At 37.2% G+C, this 15,140-nt stretch overlaps 1 protein-coding gene and 1 long non-coding RNA gene across 2 annotated transcripts in view; one reads left to right on the forward strand and one right to left on the reverse strand.

The window, feature by feature from the left end:
- Positions 1-15,140, reverse strand: part of ADCY1 (adenylate cyclase 1) — a 153,949-nt gene that overhangs the window by 48,083 nt on the left and 90,726 nt on the right. The window contains exons 6-7 of the mRNA XM_048939798.1: positions 8,056-8,214; positions 6,585-6,726 (exon numbers count right to left, since the gene is read on the reverse strand). Coding sequence (XP_048795755.1) covers positions 6,585-6,726; positions 8,056-8,214 — 301 coding nt within the window. The remainder of the gene's footprint in view (positions 1-6,584; positions 6,727-8,055; positions 8,215-15,140) is intronic.
- On the forward strand, positions 622-9,386 carry LOC125690969 (uncharacterized). The gene is made up of 3 exons (XR_007375858.1): positions 622-697; positions 8,039-8,160; positions 8,280-9,386. It is a non-coding gene; the product is annotated as an uncharacterized LOC125690969 (long non-coding RNA).

Consider the following 15,140-nt stretch of genomic DNA (forward strand, 5'->3'; position numbering starts at 1 on the left):
GTGTAGAAGGACTTGGGGGTACAGGTGAATAAGAAGCTGGACATGAGCCATCAGTGTGCGCTTGCAGCCCCAACTATATACTGGGCTACTTGTAGGCCAACTATATACTGGGCTACATTAAAAAAAGGGGTGGCCAGCAGGGAGAGGGAGGTGATTGTCCCCCTCTACTCGACTCTTGTGAGGCCCCATCTGCAGTGCTGTGTCCAGGCCTGGGGCCCCTGGGACAAGAAAGACATGTAGAGTTATTCACTAGAGTTGTTTAATCAAATTAATTTTGCTGAGAAGGCAACTGCTTACAAATACAGATGAAACTTCAGGTTGAATTACAACAATAAAAATAATTAAGTAAATTAAGTAATTTTAGACTCATTCTTTCACAGAGTTTACCCACTCAGCTTTCCCTTCCTTTTTTTTCCCAGTTGCTCACATGATGATACTTAAAAAATATTTTCAGCATTAAATTCTGAGATTATTTTTGAGAATATGTTTCCCAGTATAGTGGAAATACAAGTCACAGCCTGAAACAGTGATTGAGTACCTGGTGGGAAGGCAGAGCCAACCCAGGGGAACTCAGGTGCATGTAATGTAGAAGGGGTGTAGTCAGGATCCACCCCTTCCCAGACCTCATTTATGGGTTGGTAGTGGAGGCAAGTGCATCCCTTGCTAGAGATTTCTTTCTACTTGAGGCCTTTCAAAGGTAAGCAGCTTTCTCTTTTTGTTTCTGAATTTGTAGCTGTTACAGCTAAAAACTTTGCCGCCTCTGTTTTATTGCAGTACTTTTCATCACATTAAAACATTACACTTTGCCAAGTTGAAATTCTTACTCTGAGTTAAAGTGGTACAGGAATTATATACATTAAATTTCCGCACTTAAAAAAATATCATTAAGACATAAAGGAAATTGTCTGAAGAGTCTATATAAGAAGTTATGCTTGTGAAATGCTGTAATTGCTAACAATGGTTCATGGATAGAAGTGATCTACAAATTAAGTGAAAGGGCAAGCATGCGTACTATGTATTTCATCTATACAAAGCACGGTAGTAATTATGAAACAACCTGTTTTGTCTGTTCTGTGCTACTGCATGAAATTAATTTGATTCTGGAGGAAAATAATGTCCTAGAGGAAGGACATAAGCAGGCAAAACATATTATTTGTGGTGGAGAAGAATAGAGACTAGTAACTTATTTAACATCAAATGCTTATAACTTACTTTATGGAAAGACTTTACTCTCCTTAACAGTAAAGAAAGATGTTGGACTGTAAATCAAAAAATACTGTCTCTTCAAGCAGGAGGGTAACTTGTTTACTTTCTAAGTACTTGCTGACAAGACTGTAATGCAAGAAGTTTAAAATAGCATCTGTTTATGCTAGATGTAAAAAAAACTACGACAGCAATGTGACGGCCTTTGCCTACTTCTCTTACAGCTGTTGTCATGCAAGTTAGAACATATCTCTGGCTTGCTGAATGTCTGTTGAGTGTATCATGAGTCAAACAAATTAAGTGATTGAATTCAACATTTGGAGTTGTTAAATCCATCTATAGTTTAGACTGTTATATCCATCTGCATTTCACTTTAAATTATGCTACAAGTGCTTGCTGTAGATAATTGATTTCTAACTCTTACAAGAGCTCTTACACTTTAAGTAGCAATTTCGGAAAGATTCTCCTGAGCTGTGTTTGCATTGTAAGAGCATTCATGTTAAGAACCTTCGGGTTTTCAATGTGCTTTTCCTGAAATTATAAGAATGACAATACTCGTTTTCCTCAACTACTACTTTAAGTTCTCTTTTTCAGATAGACTGCTGGTACTTGTGTGTGGCTATGATTATTATTTGGGCAAAAATAAAACAGAATTTTAACTACTGACTTTGGAACATTTAGGGCATGATTTGCTGAGGAGAAATATATTAAAGAAAATAATGCCTTCCTGTTAACTGGCATCTACTTCCTTCCTGTTGGAAGTATCAGAAAGGGTGTAAACCCTTTTACTTAGGATTTTCACAGTGGTCATAGCTTTACTCAGACTTCATACAGTATAGCATGACAATCCAACACACAAAAATGATTTTCTGAGGCTCCCTGGCATGTTCCTGTATGTACAATGTAAGGTAGAAAGGACAAATGTCAGCCCTTTCAGAAATGTATACGTACAGAAAAGTTATAAAAATGTGTAATTCCCTTTTGGGCATTCTTCTGATGTTTTTATATTATTTTGCGTTACGTTCATTTTACAGCCTGTTTTTAAAGCATGAACAGATGCAGTACACACTCTTCATGAATGTCCATCACATACTGTTCAAATAGTATCTGCATCTAATGTGTACTGTGATTTACATTGTCACAAATAAAAGATAAACAGCTTTGAATATACATATTCAAATATGTACATAGTTGGTGAATAACTGATTAGCACATCAGTAGAAATGTTGCAGATGGTAATTTGCAATCCATCAGAAGCTTGCAAGAACTGCTTGCTACAGTCAAGATATGTTGTAGGATCCATTGTATATTAATATACAGGAATCCTTTATAAAATTTAACTACAGTCTTTACCTATGATTTTCCTACCTTCTGTAGACTCCTTTCCCGGAAACAATTCTACTGTCTACTATTAATTTTCTGTTGCATTATTTTTCTTTGCCCTAATTCTGGAACTAGTGAAGTTACTCCAGTGAAGTAGGTTCCCTTAAGCTGGCAATGAGTAACAGTGATGGCAGGCCTCCTTCTGTAAAGCAAGCACTCACATGGTGAGAAATCTTTCTACTTGGAAAAACTTGATTATTTCTTAACCACTATTTGGCTTTCCAGAGAAGAACCTTAGGAAATTTGCTAAATTGTCTGTGTGGGACTGTTTGTTTTCAGTGAAAATAATCAAAAAGTCTTTCTAAAACTAGAGTTATAAGCAGAGAGTTGTGTAATGTAGACAATGCAAGTACGTTCAGAAAAAAGTTTACCTAGTTATCACTGAGGTCACAGCCAAATATTAGTTAATGTTGCAGGAGTAAGAGAAGAAGAGTGGCTAACTTCATTATCTGTGCTGTCACGTTTTGGCTTCTACACCATGCTGGCAGTCATATCAGATAACAAAATCGTGGTTGTTGATTCAGTGAAAGAATAAAATAATTGGGAATACTTCATAATTTGTTCACACTTAAAATGTAACTGGTATGTGAATAATATATGCTGTTGATCAACTAAGGGAAGACATTTCTCCCAGATAAAATATGGGAGAACGTGAAGTATCTGTCTACTAAATAAATTTGTGTATTTTTGTTTGTTTTTTTTTAAGTACTAACTGATCCTATTTACCTTTTTAAGTTCAACAGATTCTTGGCCATCTGTTGGTGGTAATACTAATTTTCATTCCTCTTGACATCATATCTGCTGTAGTCAGCTCAAATTAATCTCAGAGATGATGCATAAAGAATAAAAATGTTTCTGCATTTCAGCTACTGGGGCTCCTGAGGAGGGGATACAATATTATATCATCAGATACCTAAATTCACCTAGATACTCAATCTTCTCTGTGCTTCAAGGGCAGCCTTCTCTTTCATTGTCTCTGAAGATTTCTTGACTGAATCAAGATAGGAGGGGATTACAGGTCTTTATTTATCTAAATATACTATTATGAATGTATTTACTAGTATCTTGTGGTCCAGTGATCAGCATACAAGTTTACAAAGACAGGAGATAGCAGAGTAAATCACAGCTATGTGACAAATAGCAGAGTGACATGTTGATTATTCTGTGAGTACCGTGAAGAAGCCTGTCAATACCAGTAAAACTCATGAAGTCTTTCTGTTAGACTGGCTGACACTGTGTCGATGCATGCCAGAGAGGTGATGTCAGCCAAGCTGTAGAACAGCATCTGTCATTTCCACAAACTCATCAGCAACACCCATGGGTGAAATGGCATTTAGTTTATGTAGCTGGTACTAATCAATCACTTGTTTCCCAGCAGTCATCAGTAGTTTCCCAGCAGTCTTACAAACAAAAAGAAATGTGCTTGTGTGTAGACTCCTCATCTTTGTACATTAAACCTATGTTTGAGTGGCTTAATATGCAAACGTCAAGATTCTATTGAAAATTCTTTGACCACTGTTTTATGCAGTGGAGTTAAGAGAACAGTTTCTATGTGTAATGGCTGCATTTATCCCCTTTTCCCTCTTCTTGTTGTCCATCAACACGGCCAAAATTGTCCTAAAACTTAGTTCTTATTTATCATATAAATACAAAATGAAGCCTGACATGCAACATGGAAAATGAAATATACATAATGCTGTGGGAGTCAAAACAGTGGTTAAAACAAAGCAAACAATTGTAGCTGCAGTCAGCAACATATCTATCTTAATGAATAATCTTCTTTAGGAGTTTGCTTGAAGTTTTGGTGGAATTTTTGGGGGATTTGATAATTTAGGAACTAATTTTATTTTCAAGAAAACTAACAAAAAATCTCACTGTTGATGGAAACAGAATATAACCCACTGGTTTTCTCTATTTCATTAAAAATATAGAAACAAATTTAATTGTATGTAGCAGAAGAAGAATAAAATAAGGACGAAGAATAAAATAATTTCAAGAAGAACATCTCTCTAAAAACAAGTTGTGTTAGAAGAAGCACACAATAACACAATCTTATAGCAGCCTTCTAGGGATAAAACAACAGAATTTTCATTCCTAGAATCTGAAAACTCTGGTGGCCTGACATCCAACACTTCCAAAAAATCTCCATAAATCATCAAATTCACACTAGAAAACTGACTGTAGACCTGACATTCGAGATAATTTGTTTTTCTTTGTTGCCTTTTTGTTAAACACCTGTTAGTGGAAGTTTAGTAACACCCTCAAGAATAGGCCTTTTAATTTGCTTTAAAGCCTCATCTTCATTTTTGTACTTACTTTCAGACCTGATTATTAAAATTTCCCTCTACAGATCAAATTCCTGAATGAACCTTGTTTGGGCAGTCTCAGAAAATAAGGGTAAAAGATTTGTATTCTGACTTTTCTAGCTCAAAAAGTTTAAAGAACAATAAAGACCTACTCAACATGTAAACATTATGCCAGTTAACTAAGAGAAGCTTGATTCGATGTTGAAAATGTTTGAACAAACTAATTATGTTTAAATGATAAGTATGGACTTGCAAGACATCCTACTTAAGTCACAACGTGGTTTTTTTACAGTATAAAGGTTGTCCTAAATATGATTATTTCTTATGCTGTTTTAATCCATGAATACTAAATTGAATGAAGTTTTCAGGATTTGAGCTGTCACTAACTGTTTGAGGAAGAAAGAAGTAACTGAATGAAGCTGCTTAAAGGTCACTGACTTCACTACATGCTAACACTCAGTTACCATTACACTGCTGGGACTCTCCTTATTCTGAAGATCCATCTAGAATGAGGAGTCACAGCCATTTCTGTCAGTGATGCTAAATCCTGAACAACATCTAAGAAGTGAAGTTCCTGCTCAAATGAGCTAAAATCTTCTCTTACCTTGTTCTTTTCACACTTTCAATTCTCTGTTCTCCTCCAAAAGGAAGAAAAGAGCAGAAAACATTCTTGTTCCTTGCGGTTCTGACCACTCACTTCTCTTCCCCCAGTAGTTTTTCTAGGGGTCTGACAAAAGGAATAGGCTGAAGGGAGAGGGGAGCATGATAAAATCTGTGCAGAAGGTGGCTGTGATAGGGAAGAGATTACTACGTTCAATACAGTAGTCTGAGGTGGCAGAACAAGTAGGGAAAATTATTTTTAGTTTGTTATGAGCAGCTCAGCTTAGCAGGAGAAAATGCATGCTTTGGGCAATGAATATATTATCTGTTGCTATCATATTAGGAAACTTACTTGGCTTGAGCATAAATAACTGATCTGTGGTACACTGGTGTATATATATATTTGAAAGCACAACAGTTGACTCCTGCCTGTGACTTAGATAAAAAGACTTATGTTCTGCAGCTTGGCAAGATTTCTAGATTTCTGGGGAGTGTTAGTTCAATTACTACTAAACTCGTTTAACCATCCTTTCTCCTAAGGGCATGACATGTCTGAAAATACTAGTTTTTCTGCATCTATTCATTAGGGATTCCTACAGGCCTAGCAACGGAGTCACCAGTATCACAAGTGATTGTATAAGGAGTTATGAGGAGGGCATGAGTAAAATGACATGGCAATATGGGAATGAAAGAGCAAAGAAAAACAGGCAAGCTGTCAAGCATTAGTGATCTGAGACAGCCTTTTGAAGGGAAGCAAAATAGGTATGAATTACATTTTTGGACTGATGGATCTTCTTTCTGATACAGTGATTACAAAATCTTAATAAATCAAAATTTTAATATTTTTGTGGAGTAAAGTGAGTAATTGTAATCTTAAAATTCATTGATAATCTTAAGTTATTGTACAAGGTTAGCTTTTTTTTTTTTTTTTTTTTTAGACTTACTGTCTCAGTATAAAAAAAAAAAATCTAATTTGAAGCTTTCTTTTAGAAAGAAGAAATGCCAGCATTGCCTCTGTTTTCAAAGTATCACAGAACAGTTGTTAAGCTACAAAACCATGCTACAAAATAACCTAGAATTTGTAGAGCCTACCTTTCTCCTGTGGGATGGCACAATAAAGTATGTTTCAATATTATGTTTCTTCAAGAAACTATTCCTTTCATGGCCATATCCTGGTTCTACTTCATAGTCCCCATTTAGGCACTCTAGGGTGGTCTTTGTAATATGAACTTTCCTGGAGAGAAAAATAGGATGTTCTTTAAAGCAGTGATATGTCACTAGTTGCTACTGTGCAAAAGATCATAACAGGATCTGTATATTTCGCCACATAAATCAAAGTATTTCTAGCAAAATGGTAACTGCAATATCTCCAAAGATTTGCAGACTTCTTGACTGGTAGAAAGTGGAAGTCTGCACATCATCTTTCATATTGTGTAATTTTGTTAATTTATCTCTCTGTCTGTTGTGGGGAAAAAAAACCCTAGCCTCTTAAGCGTGTACAAGATAAAAATTTTTGTTCTCATCCTGTTTCCCTTAACAGTTCTCAAATGCACTGTTTACTTACTCTGTTTTATGGGCAGATTTCTCATCCACTGTACTTGGGAAGCACATCCATTTTTGACACATGTCAGACTGCATATACAGAAAACTATCTTCACATTTTCTCCTGAAAGATCATTCATATTTGAAATGACTTTCTACAAAGTATCTGAAAAGCTGTTACAAACTTTTTTTTTTTTTTAAATGGGAAGCCTCAAGGTAAGGAATGCTCAGAAACATTGTTTAAACTCTCTTAAACGTATATAGCAAACAGAAATTCACTCAGACAGAAAAATGAAGAGGCTCCATTGTTCCCCTGTTCAGAACGTCAAAATCTTGTAAAAATCTAGCAAAGATTGCAAGATTGTAGTTCAAATGCAAGTTGCATTTGAAGAGGCGTACTGATGCACTGTGTCCACTTAAATTGAGTCCAAGGCTGTCCAAGGAGTACTTAAAATTCCAAGGCATGCCTCATGCAATGGCTGCAGGTTTATGTACTACTGTATCATCTGCAGACACATAATGAATATCTGAACATGTAAGCAGATATTTTCTTTTGGCAGCAGACAACTAGTATTGACTATTTGTCCTTGTAAGTAGAGTAAGGAACATATGTATACCCTCCTGTCCCCCTTCCTGTGTATGAATCCAAAAATTCCTGAAATGTTTAGGGAGCTTTACTTTAATAACTTGAAATGATTATGAAGGTCTAGCAATTTTACTTTCCTAGTGCTGTCTTATTCCTTCTCTTTATATGTGGCAGTTTCTAAAAAGGAGTTTGGAAAACACTTACTAAGAGAACTTATTTCTACTGCTTTTCAAAATTTTACTTCCAATCTATTAAGAACAAAAACTTCAAGGTCATTTGCACAGTTCCACAGGAGATAATGCAGTGGCTGCTCTCACTGTACACAACTCTCAACCCTTCTTATGAATAGCAAGTACAGTGCAAGTGGGACGAAGAAGGAAATTATTCACCTATATGGTCTCTGGTTCTTTTTCTATAGGTCTTTCTCAGACTTACCCAGGCAATCCTCCAGCTTCCATTACATTGGCTAAAGTAACATCATTTGACCAGACATCGTATTGCCATTTTCGGAGACCTAGGACCCCACAAAGCACCCTTCCCGTATGTAATCCAACTCTCATGTTGAGATCAACCTCTGTGGCTTCTGCAACAGATCTGGAATATATAGCATCAGAATTTAAATCTTTAGACAGTACCATTACTCTTATTTTCTTTTTCAGTACTTTCCCCGAAGTTAATAAATATACGCATGATTCAAGAAATGACTTTATTAGGAATACAGGACAGAAACATGATGAAACTACTATATTGGTGCAAAATCAGTGGAAGAGTGATATAAACATTCATGTATTCCCAAAGCCCTGAGAAGAGTGGCACAGAAATCACCTCTAACTATGGCTAGCTATGGACCACAACTTATGAATTAAAGCTGAACTTCTGAGATTTTCATTGTATACCTGGAAGAGGAGGAATTAATTGGTGAAATCATTATTGACAGAGTTTTGATTTTGATGCCACTATAAGGGAGGATTCTTTGTGAAGTACATTCTCACTCTGCAGTGACCTGTGAATGTTGAAAAGAAATCCTGAAACTAATAATCTTACATAGTTAATGAAGAGATAATGTTGTGCATAAATCTTTGCAGTTTGTCCTGCTACAAAGGCATGTGGAATTTCACATTTAAGTTGCAGTTCAAAAGCAGACATAATGAGAAAATAAAAAAGCTACCTAATTTATGTAATATTTAATTTTCTGTAGGTTTCTAAATTTAAACTTTCCAAGGCATTGAATAGAAGTCCTTATACTCATACTCTGGCTATATTTTATCCTTACCTTTCATTGGCCAGCATGTTTTTAAAAATATCATCAGGCCACAAGAGATAGAGATCTTTAGAAAAACTTTGCAGCTGTTTTAGGGGTAGCAATCATATTTATTTCTTGTACAGCTGTACTTTAAAAGGTACAGTTAATTGAAAGGGCATGTGCAGCATAGGACAAGATGAGACATGTATGGCACAATACTCCTGGCACCAATTTAAGAAGCTCTGCAGTCTTGGATTGCTGCAGAACTACATGCCGTGTCGGCCCTCACTAATGCAGGTAACTGTAGAAATCTATTGTCACCACAGGAAATCTAGGCCTGACACAATTTTCAGTCATATTTAATGCAACAGCAGAGAGAGACTTATGCACAGCTTTCTAATAGATTAAGTATTTCCTTGTCCTATTTCTATCTACCGAACGTTGACCTTTCATTATACAGTATCTGCTTGCAGGCAAACCTTAAATACAACTCCAAGGAATTATTATCATTGTTACACTTCTCATGTTCACTGTGTGCTTGACAAAGCCCCAAGGAAATAAAGGAGATAATGAGACAAGCCACAGAACGATAACTTTGTCTTCACTGTGCACATGTGCTGTGCCATTCACTGAGTGAGCTTATACTAAGACCATAGCATGTAGCCTGCAAGCCAAATCATTTCAGGACTAAGGCTTGCTCACTTGTGTATGTTCTGCTGGCTAACTAAAGTAGTATTTAATTCATAGAGTCATAGAATAACCAAAGTTGGAAAAGACCCTCAGGATCACTCAGTCCAACCATCCACTGATCACCAATAGCCAAACAATGGCTGAACCACGTCCCTCAACACAAGTCCAAATGTTCCTTGAACACCTCCAGGGTCAGTGACTCCACCAGCTCCCTGTGCAGCCCAGTCCAGAGCCTGACCACTCTTTCAGAGAAGTAGTATTTCCTAACATCCAGTCTGAATTGACCCTGGTACATCTTGAAGCCACTTCACCACCATACCTACAATAGTGTGAGTTTTCCTATATGCAGATTGACATTAAAAAAACTTTTCATTTAAAATAGTCTGTAAAATCTCATGGTACATGAAAATACAATGCAGTTGCAGTGACCAAAACTACTCCAGGTGCTCTCTACCTTTCTTTGCCCCAGCTTGCTCACCTGCTTGTAGAAATTTGAATATTAGAACAAAATAAATAAAAGAAATGGGCAGAGAAATACAACGTGAATGATCATATTCCTTGCTTAAAAAAGCTAGACTGCACCAACGAACCATAAAGCAGACTATTAAAACATTTTATATTGAACAAAATATTTCCCAAGTGTAAAATCTGAATCTTGAAAACATTCCTCACTCTTTTTTTTTCCTTTTTTTTTCTTTCTCCAGAAAGAGATGGTTCAAGCATCAGACTTCACAATAATTAACTAAACAGCAACAGAACATGCTGGTGCAATATAAGACCAAATTTCATCTGTTAGGAGTCAACAATATAAGATCAAGTTATCAGTGTTATTTATGTGTCGTTCACTATTTGATAGAAAAATAAAGCTGATTTATCCCCTGATAGATCCCACTAAGGTACCTAGATTTCAGAAAGCAAGGGTTCCTAGGTCTTTTCCTTCACATCTCTTCAAACCCCACAAATAGCAGGAATATTCAATATAGGAGACAAGTCCTATTATAAAATAATTCTCCTCCCGCATAATATATACCATAATTCTTAAACCATAATTGTCCAACCTTCTGGCTTGCTTGGGCACGTATAAAATATATAATACATTTAATGTACTTAAGTAACAAAGCTTATTTTATGTGGGGTTGTTTGTTTGTTTGTTTGTTTTCAATTAAATCTTAAAAAAGCAACAGAGAGCAACAGAAACATAAAGGTAGTGAGATGTTCAGCCTCGTTTTTGTGCAACTAATTCAACAGTTTGGCTCAGTTGAGGTGGTTGTCATTCTCAGTGAATTCTCAAGGTGTTCATCAGAGATTTTTGATGCAATTACTTTTCCTGTGCTTCATACTTGAAAATAATTGTTTGAAAATAAATGTATGCACTGCCAAAAATGATGACATGACTAAGGTGTGACTATGAAGTATTTTTCTTTGTTAAGAAAGGGCTTATGCAAGTCTGGTAAAGAGAACCATTTTTCATTGAATGTCTGATTGCAACTCTTCACATTCTGTGTGAAAATTAACAAGTAACATATTTATGTCAACTGCAAATAGAATTGCAAATACACAAAAAAATTGATATCTTATTTTGAAATCTTGAAATCTATTCTCAAATTTATTTATCAAAATGGAAAACACAGCTGCATATTTTCCACTGTTCACAGGACTGTGTTTAGTCAGTGTATCAAAATGCATGAAATTATTCTCCATAACTTGAGCTTGCCACAATTTAAGTTTCATTTCAGATACTGTTATTGTCTGAAATATATTTTACATTGAAGTTGTTCTTTTAACTCATTTAAATGAGCAGTCAAATCCACCAAAAATTTGTGATACATTTTTAATCTTCACATTCTGGCACAAATTTTCTTTTTGATTCACAAAGGACTTGATGCCACTTTGGAAATCATAAAGCCTCTTTAGCATCTTACCTCAACTTAGCCACCTTCCTACAGAATAGTAAAGTATGAACCCATAATCAGGAACTCCTGGAATTTGCAATGATTCAGTCCTTTGGACTTAATGAAATTCTCAGCTTTGATCATAGAATCGTAGAATCACAAGGTTGGACTAGATGACCTACAAGATCATCTAGTCCAACCATCCTCCCACTACCATTGCTACCATGAAGGCTTATGTTAAATTTTTCATCAACCAGAATCACTAAGTCCTTCTCAGCATGGCTACTGTCATGGATTTCTTCTTCCTTTTTGTATATGTATCTGGGATTATCTCAACCTAAGAGCAAAATGTTGCATTTTGCTTTGTTATCCTCTGGATGCCAACCCTTTTTTAATTTTAATTTTTAATTAAATTTTTTAATACAGTATTTTTTTTAATTTGCTGTATTAATTGTACTACTTAGATTGGTGTCATCAGTAAACTTGCTGAGGGTACCCTGAATTGCATCTTCTATGCCACTGATACAGATGTTGAGTACTGGACCCAAGACAGATCCCCAGGGCACAGAACTGATTACCAAACTCCACCTCAACATAGAGCCATTGATCAAAAGCCTACAGCTGTTCCAACCAATTCCTTATCCACAAAATAGTCCACCCCTCAAATCCATATCTCTGAAATTTAGAGATAAGGATGTGGTGGGGAACCATGTCAAAGGCTTTGCACAAGTCCAGGCAAATGACACTGGTCACCTTCACTTTGTCCACCATGGTGGACTCCATCACAGAAGGCCACCAGATTGGTCAGGCAAGACCTCCCATTGGTGAAGCCATGCTGGTTGTCTCAGATCCCCTGCTCATCCCTCATGTGTCTTAACATGTCTTCTAGGAGGATCTGTTCCATGATCTTCACATCCCCTTAGTCAAGGAAATGAGTATAATCAAAATGTACAATTTATTTAACGATACAAATGGTTACAGGATTCCGTTACATTTTTAATAAGTTATGAATGTTAACCTCAATACCTGTACCAATATTTATATCCTGTTCACCAGATTCCCTCCTTGTTTCTAATTGGAAACAACACAGTTCATTTCTCGCCCTTGGAGTAGAAAGAAAACATAACACTGTCTGCTTGAATTGCTCGTTTGATTGTTTACAACCCATGTGGGGCAGTTTCATTCTAACCATACTACCATAAGCTTTATACCTCTATTTTATCTGCTCAGCATATTTTGCAAACAAAATAATCTGGGAAATCTGTCTTCTAGATTTTGTGTTTATGAATGAGTGAAAAGTTTTTTCCTAATCTTCAGCAGAGCCTGTTTTCCTGCTCTGAAGCTCTTTGTGCATTTGACTTATCCACACACTCCTGTCAGCAAAAGATCTGGAGCCAGAAAACATCAAAAAATTGAACAGATGATACTCCATTTGTAGTAAAAGAAGAAATATAATTAAGAGTAAGTTCTCTTGGAATGCCCCATCTTCCTGTTCTCTAGCATAATCAGAATTGGTAATTTGGTTTTACGAAGAAGAGAAATGTGCATTCAACTTGGATATTGCAGTCCTTACTGGCAAAATTGCAGGGGGCAGAAGGGACTTCTAGAGATCAAGTCCAATCCCTCAGCTAAACTAGGTTCCCTACTGTAGGTCACAAAGGTAAGTGTCCAGATGAGTCATGAATACCTCCAAAGGAGACTCCACAATCTCTCTGTGCAGCCAGTTCCAGTATTCTGTCACCCTCACTGTAAAGGAGTTCTGCATATTTGCGAGGAGCTTTCTATGTTCCAGTTTTTGGCCATAGTTCCTGGTCTTATCACTACACACCACTGAGAAGCGTCTGACCTCATCCAATTGCCTCCTGTAGGAACGTTACTCACACTCCTAATTCCTCATAATAATAATAAGAATGGAATAATTGTGCATACATACAGAGGATCATAGAATGGGCCTGGGTTGAAAAGGACTATAATGATCATCTAGTTTCAACCCCCCTGCTATGTGCAGGGTCACCAACCAGCAGACCAGGCTGCTCAGAGCCACATCCAGCCTGACCTTGAATGCCTCCAGGGATGGGGCATCCACAACCTCTCTGAACAACATATTTCAGTGCTTCAACACCCTCTGGGTGAAAAACTTCCTCTTACTGTCAAACCTAATCCACCCTTGTCTTAGTTTAAAACCATCCCCCCTTGCAGACAATAATCCCCCCTCCTGTTTATACACTCCCTTCAAGAATTGGAAGGCCACAATGCAGTCTCCCTGGAGCTTTCTCTTTTCCAAGCTAAACAAGCCCAATTCCCCCAATCTTTCCCTCAATGTATATACTGGAGAGTAGCCCTTGAGAATAGCCCTGCAGAGAAGGACCTGGGAGTCCTTGTGGGTAAAAAACTTAACATGAGCCAGCAGTGTGCTCTTGCAGTTCGGAAAGCAAATGGAATCCTGGATTCCATCAGAAGAGGTGCGGCCAGCAGGGAGAGGGAGGTAATTGTCCCCCTCTACTCTGCTCTTGTGAGACCCCATCTGGAGTACTGTGTCCAGGTCTGGAGCCTCCAGTACAAGAAAGACAGATGTTGGAGAGGAGAGCCACAAAGATGATCAGAGGGCTGCAGCACCTCCCCTATGAAGACAGGCGGAGGGAGCTGGGCTTGTTCAGCCTGAAGAAAAAGCAGCTGTGGAGTAACCTAATTGCAGACTTCCTGTATCTAAAGGGACCTGTAAACAGGAGAAGAGCCAACTGTCTGAAAGGGTAGATAACAATAGGACAAGGGGAAATGGATTTAGGTTGGATGTCAGGGGGAAGTTCTTCACAGAGAGAGCTGCCCAGAGAAGCTGTGGATGCCCTGTCCCTGGAGGCATTCAGGGACAGGTTGGATGAGACCCTGAGCAGCCTGGTCAGAGGTTGGTGGCCCTGCTTGTGGTGGGGAGGGGGGAGTGTTGGAGCTTGATGATCCTTAAGGACCCTTCCAACCCAGAACATTCTGCTTCAGCCCTCTGATCACCTTAGTGGCCCTGCTCTGGAACCTGCTCCAAGAGCTCTAGAAACCTCAATAACCCTAAATAAATCTAGTCTCTAGCTAGCCCTCCCCACTGATGCTCTGCCCCCTCATTACCAAGTCTGAAATCTTCCAAATTAAGATGTCTAAAAAATAAAATGCTAATATTGCCCATCAATCATATTCTACTACAATTTCTAAAGAGTCACAGAATTGCTGAGTTTTAAGGCCCTGTTGGGTTTTAATTATCTCCAGGAGATAATTATGCATTATAAATGCACACCATCCCTCTGTAACTTCCCCAGTATTTGATTGCTTTCACAGAAATTATTTTTTAATGTTTAGGCAGGAATCCCTATATTTCAGTTTTGTTTACCCATTGCTTTTATTCTGACACTAGATGTTGCCGATAAAAAATTGCCTTCACCCTCTTTGCACGTTTTTTAAAGATACTTCATATTTGTACTGTTATCTTCCATGCTGAACAGTCCAAGAGGAATCTTTCCTTTTTAATACAATTCCTTTTTCAAATTTCACATTATCATGAGAGCAGACATACAAAGGAAACATTTCTACTATAGATCATACTGAAAATTAAAAAAAAAAAATGGAAAATCAGAAAGCAGTATCATTACTGTTATTTGTATGCACGAAAGACAACATAACTAATGATATTAACGATTAATTCTAGGCTTAAA

The sequence above is a fragment of the Lagopus muta genome, chromosome 3 (assembly GCF_023343835.1).
Source record: "Lagopus muta isolate bLagMut1 chromosome 3, bLagMut1 primary, whole genome shotgun sequence".
In the NCBI taxonomy this organism is placed as follows: Eukaryota; Metazoa; Chordata; class Aves; order Galliformes; family Phasianidae; genus Lagopus; species Lagopus muta.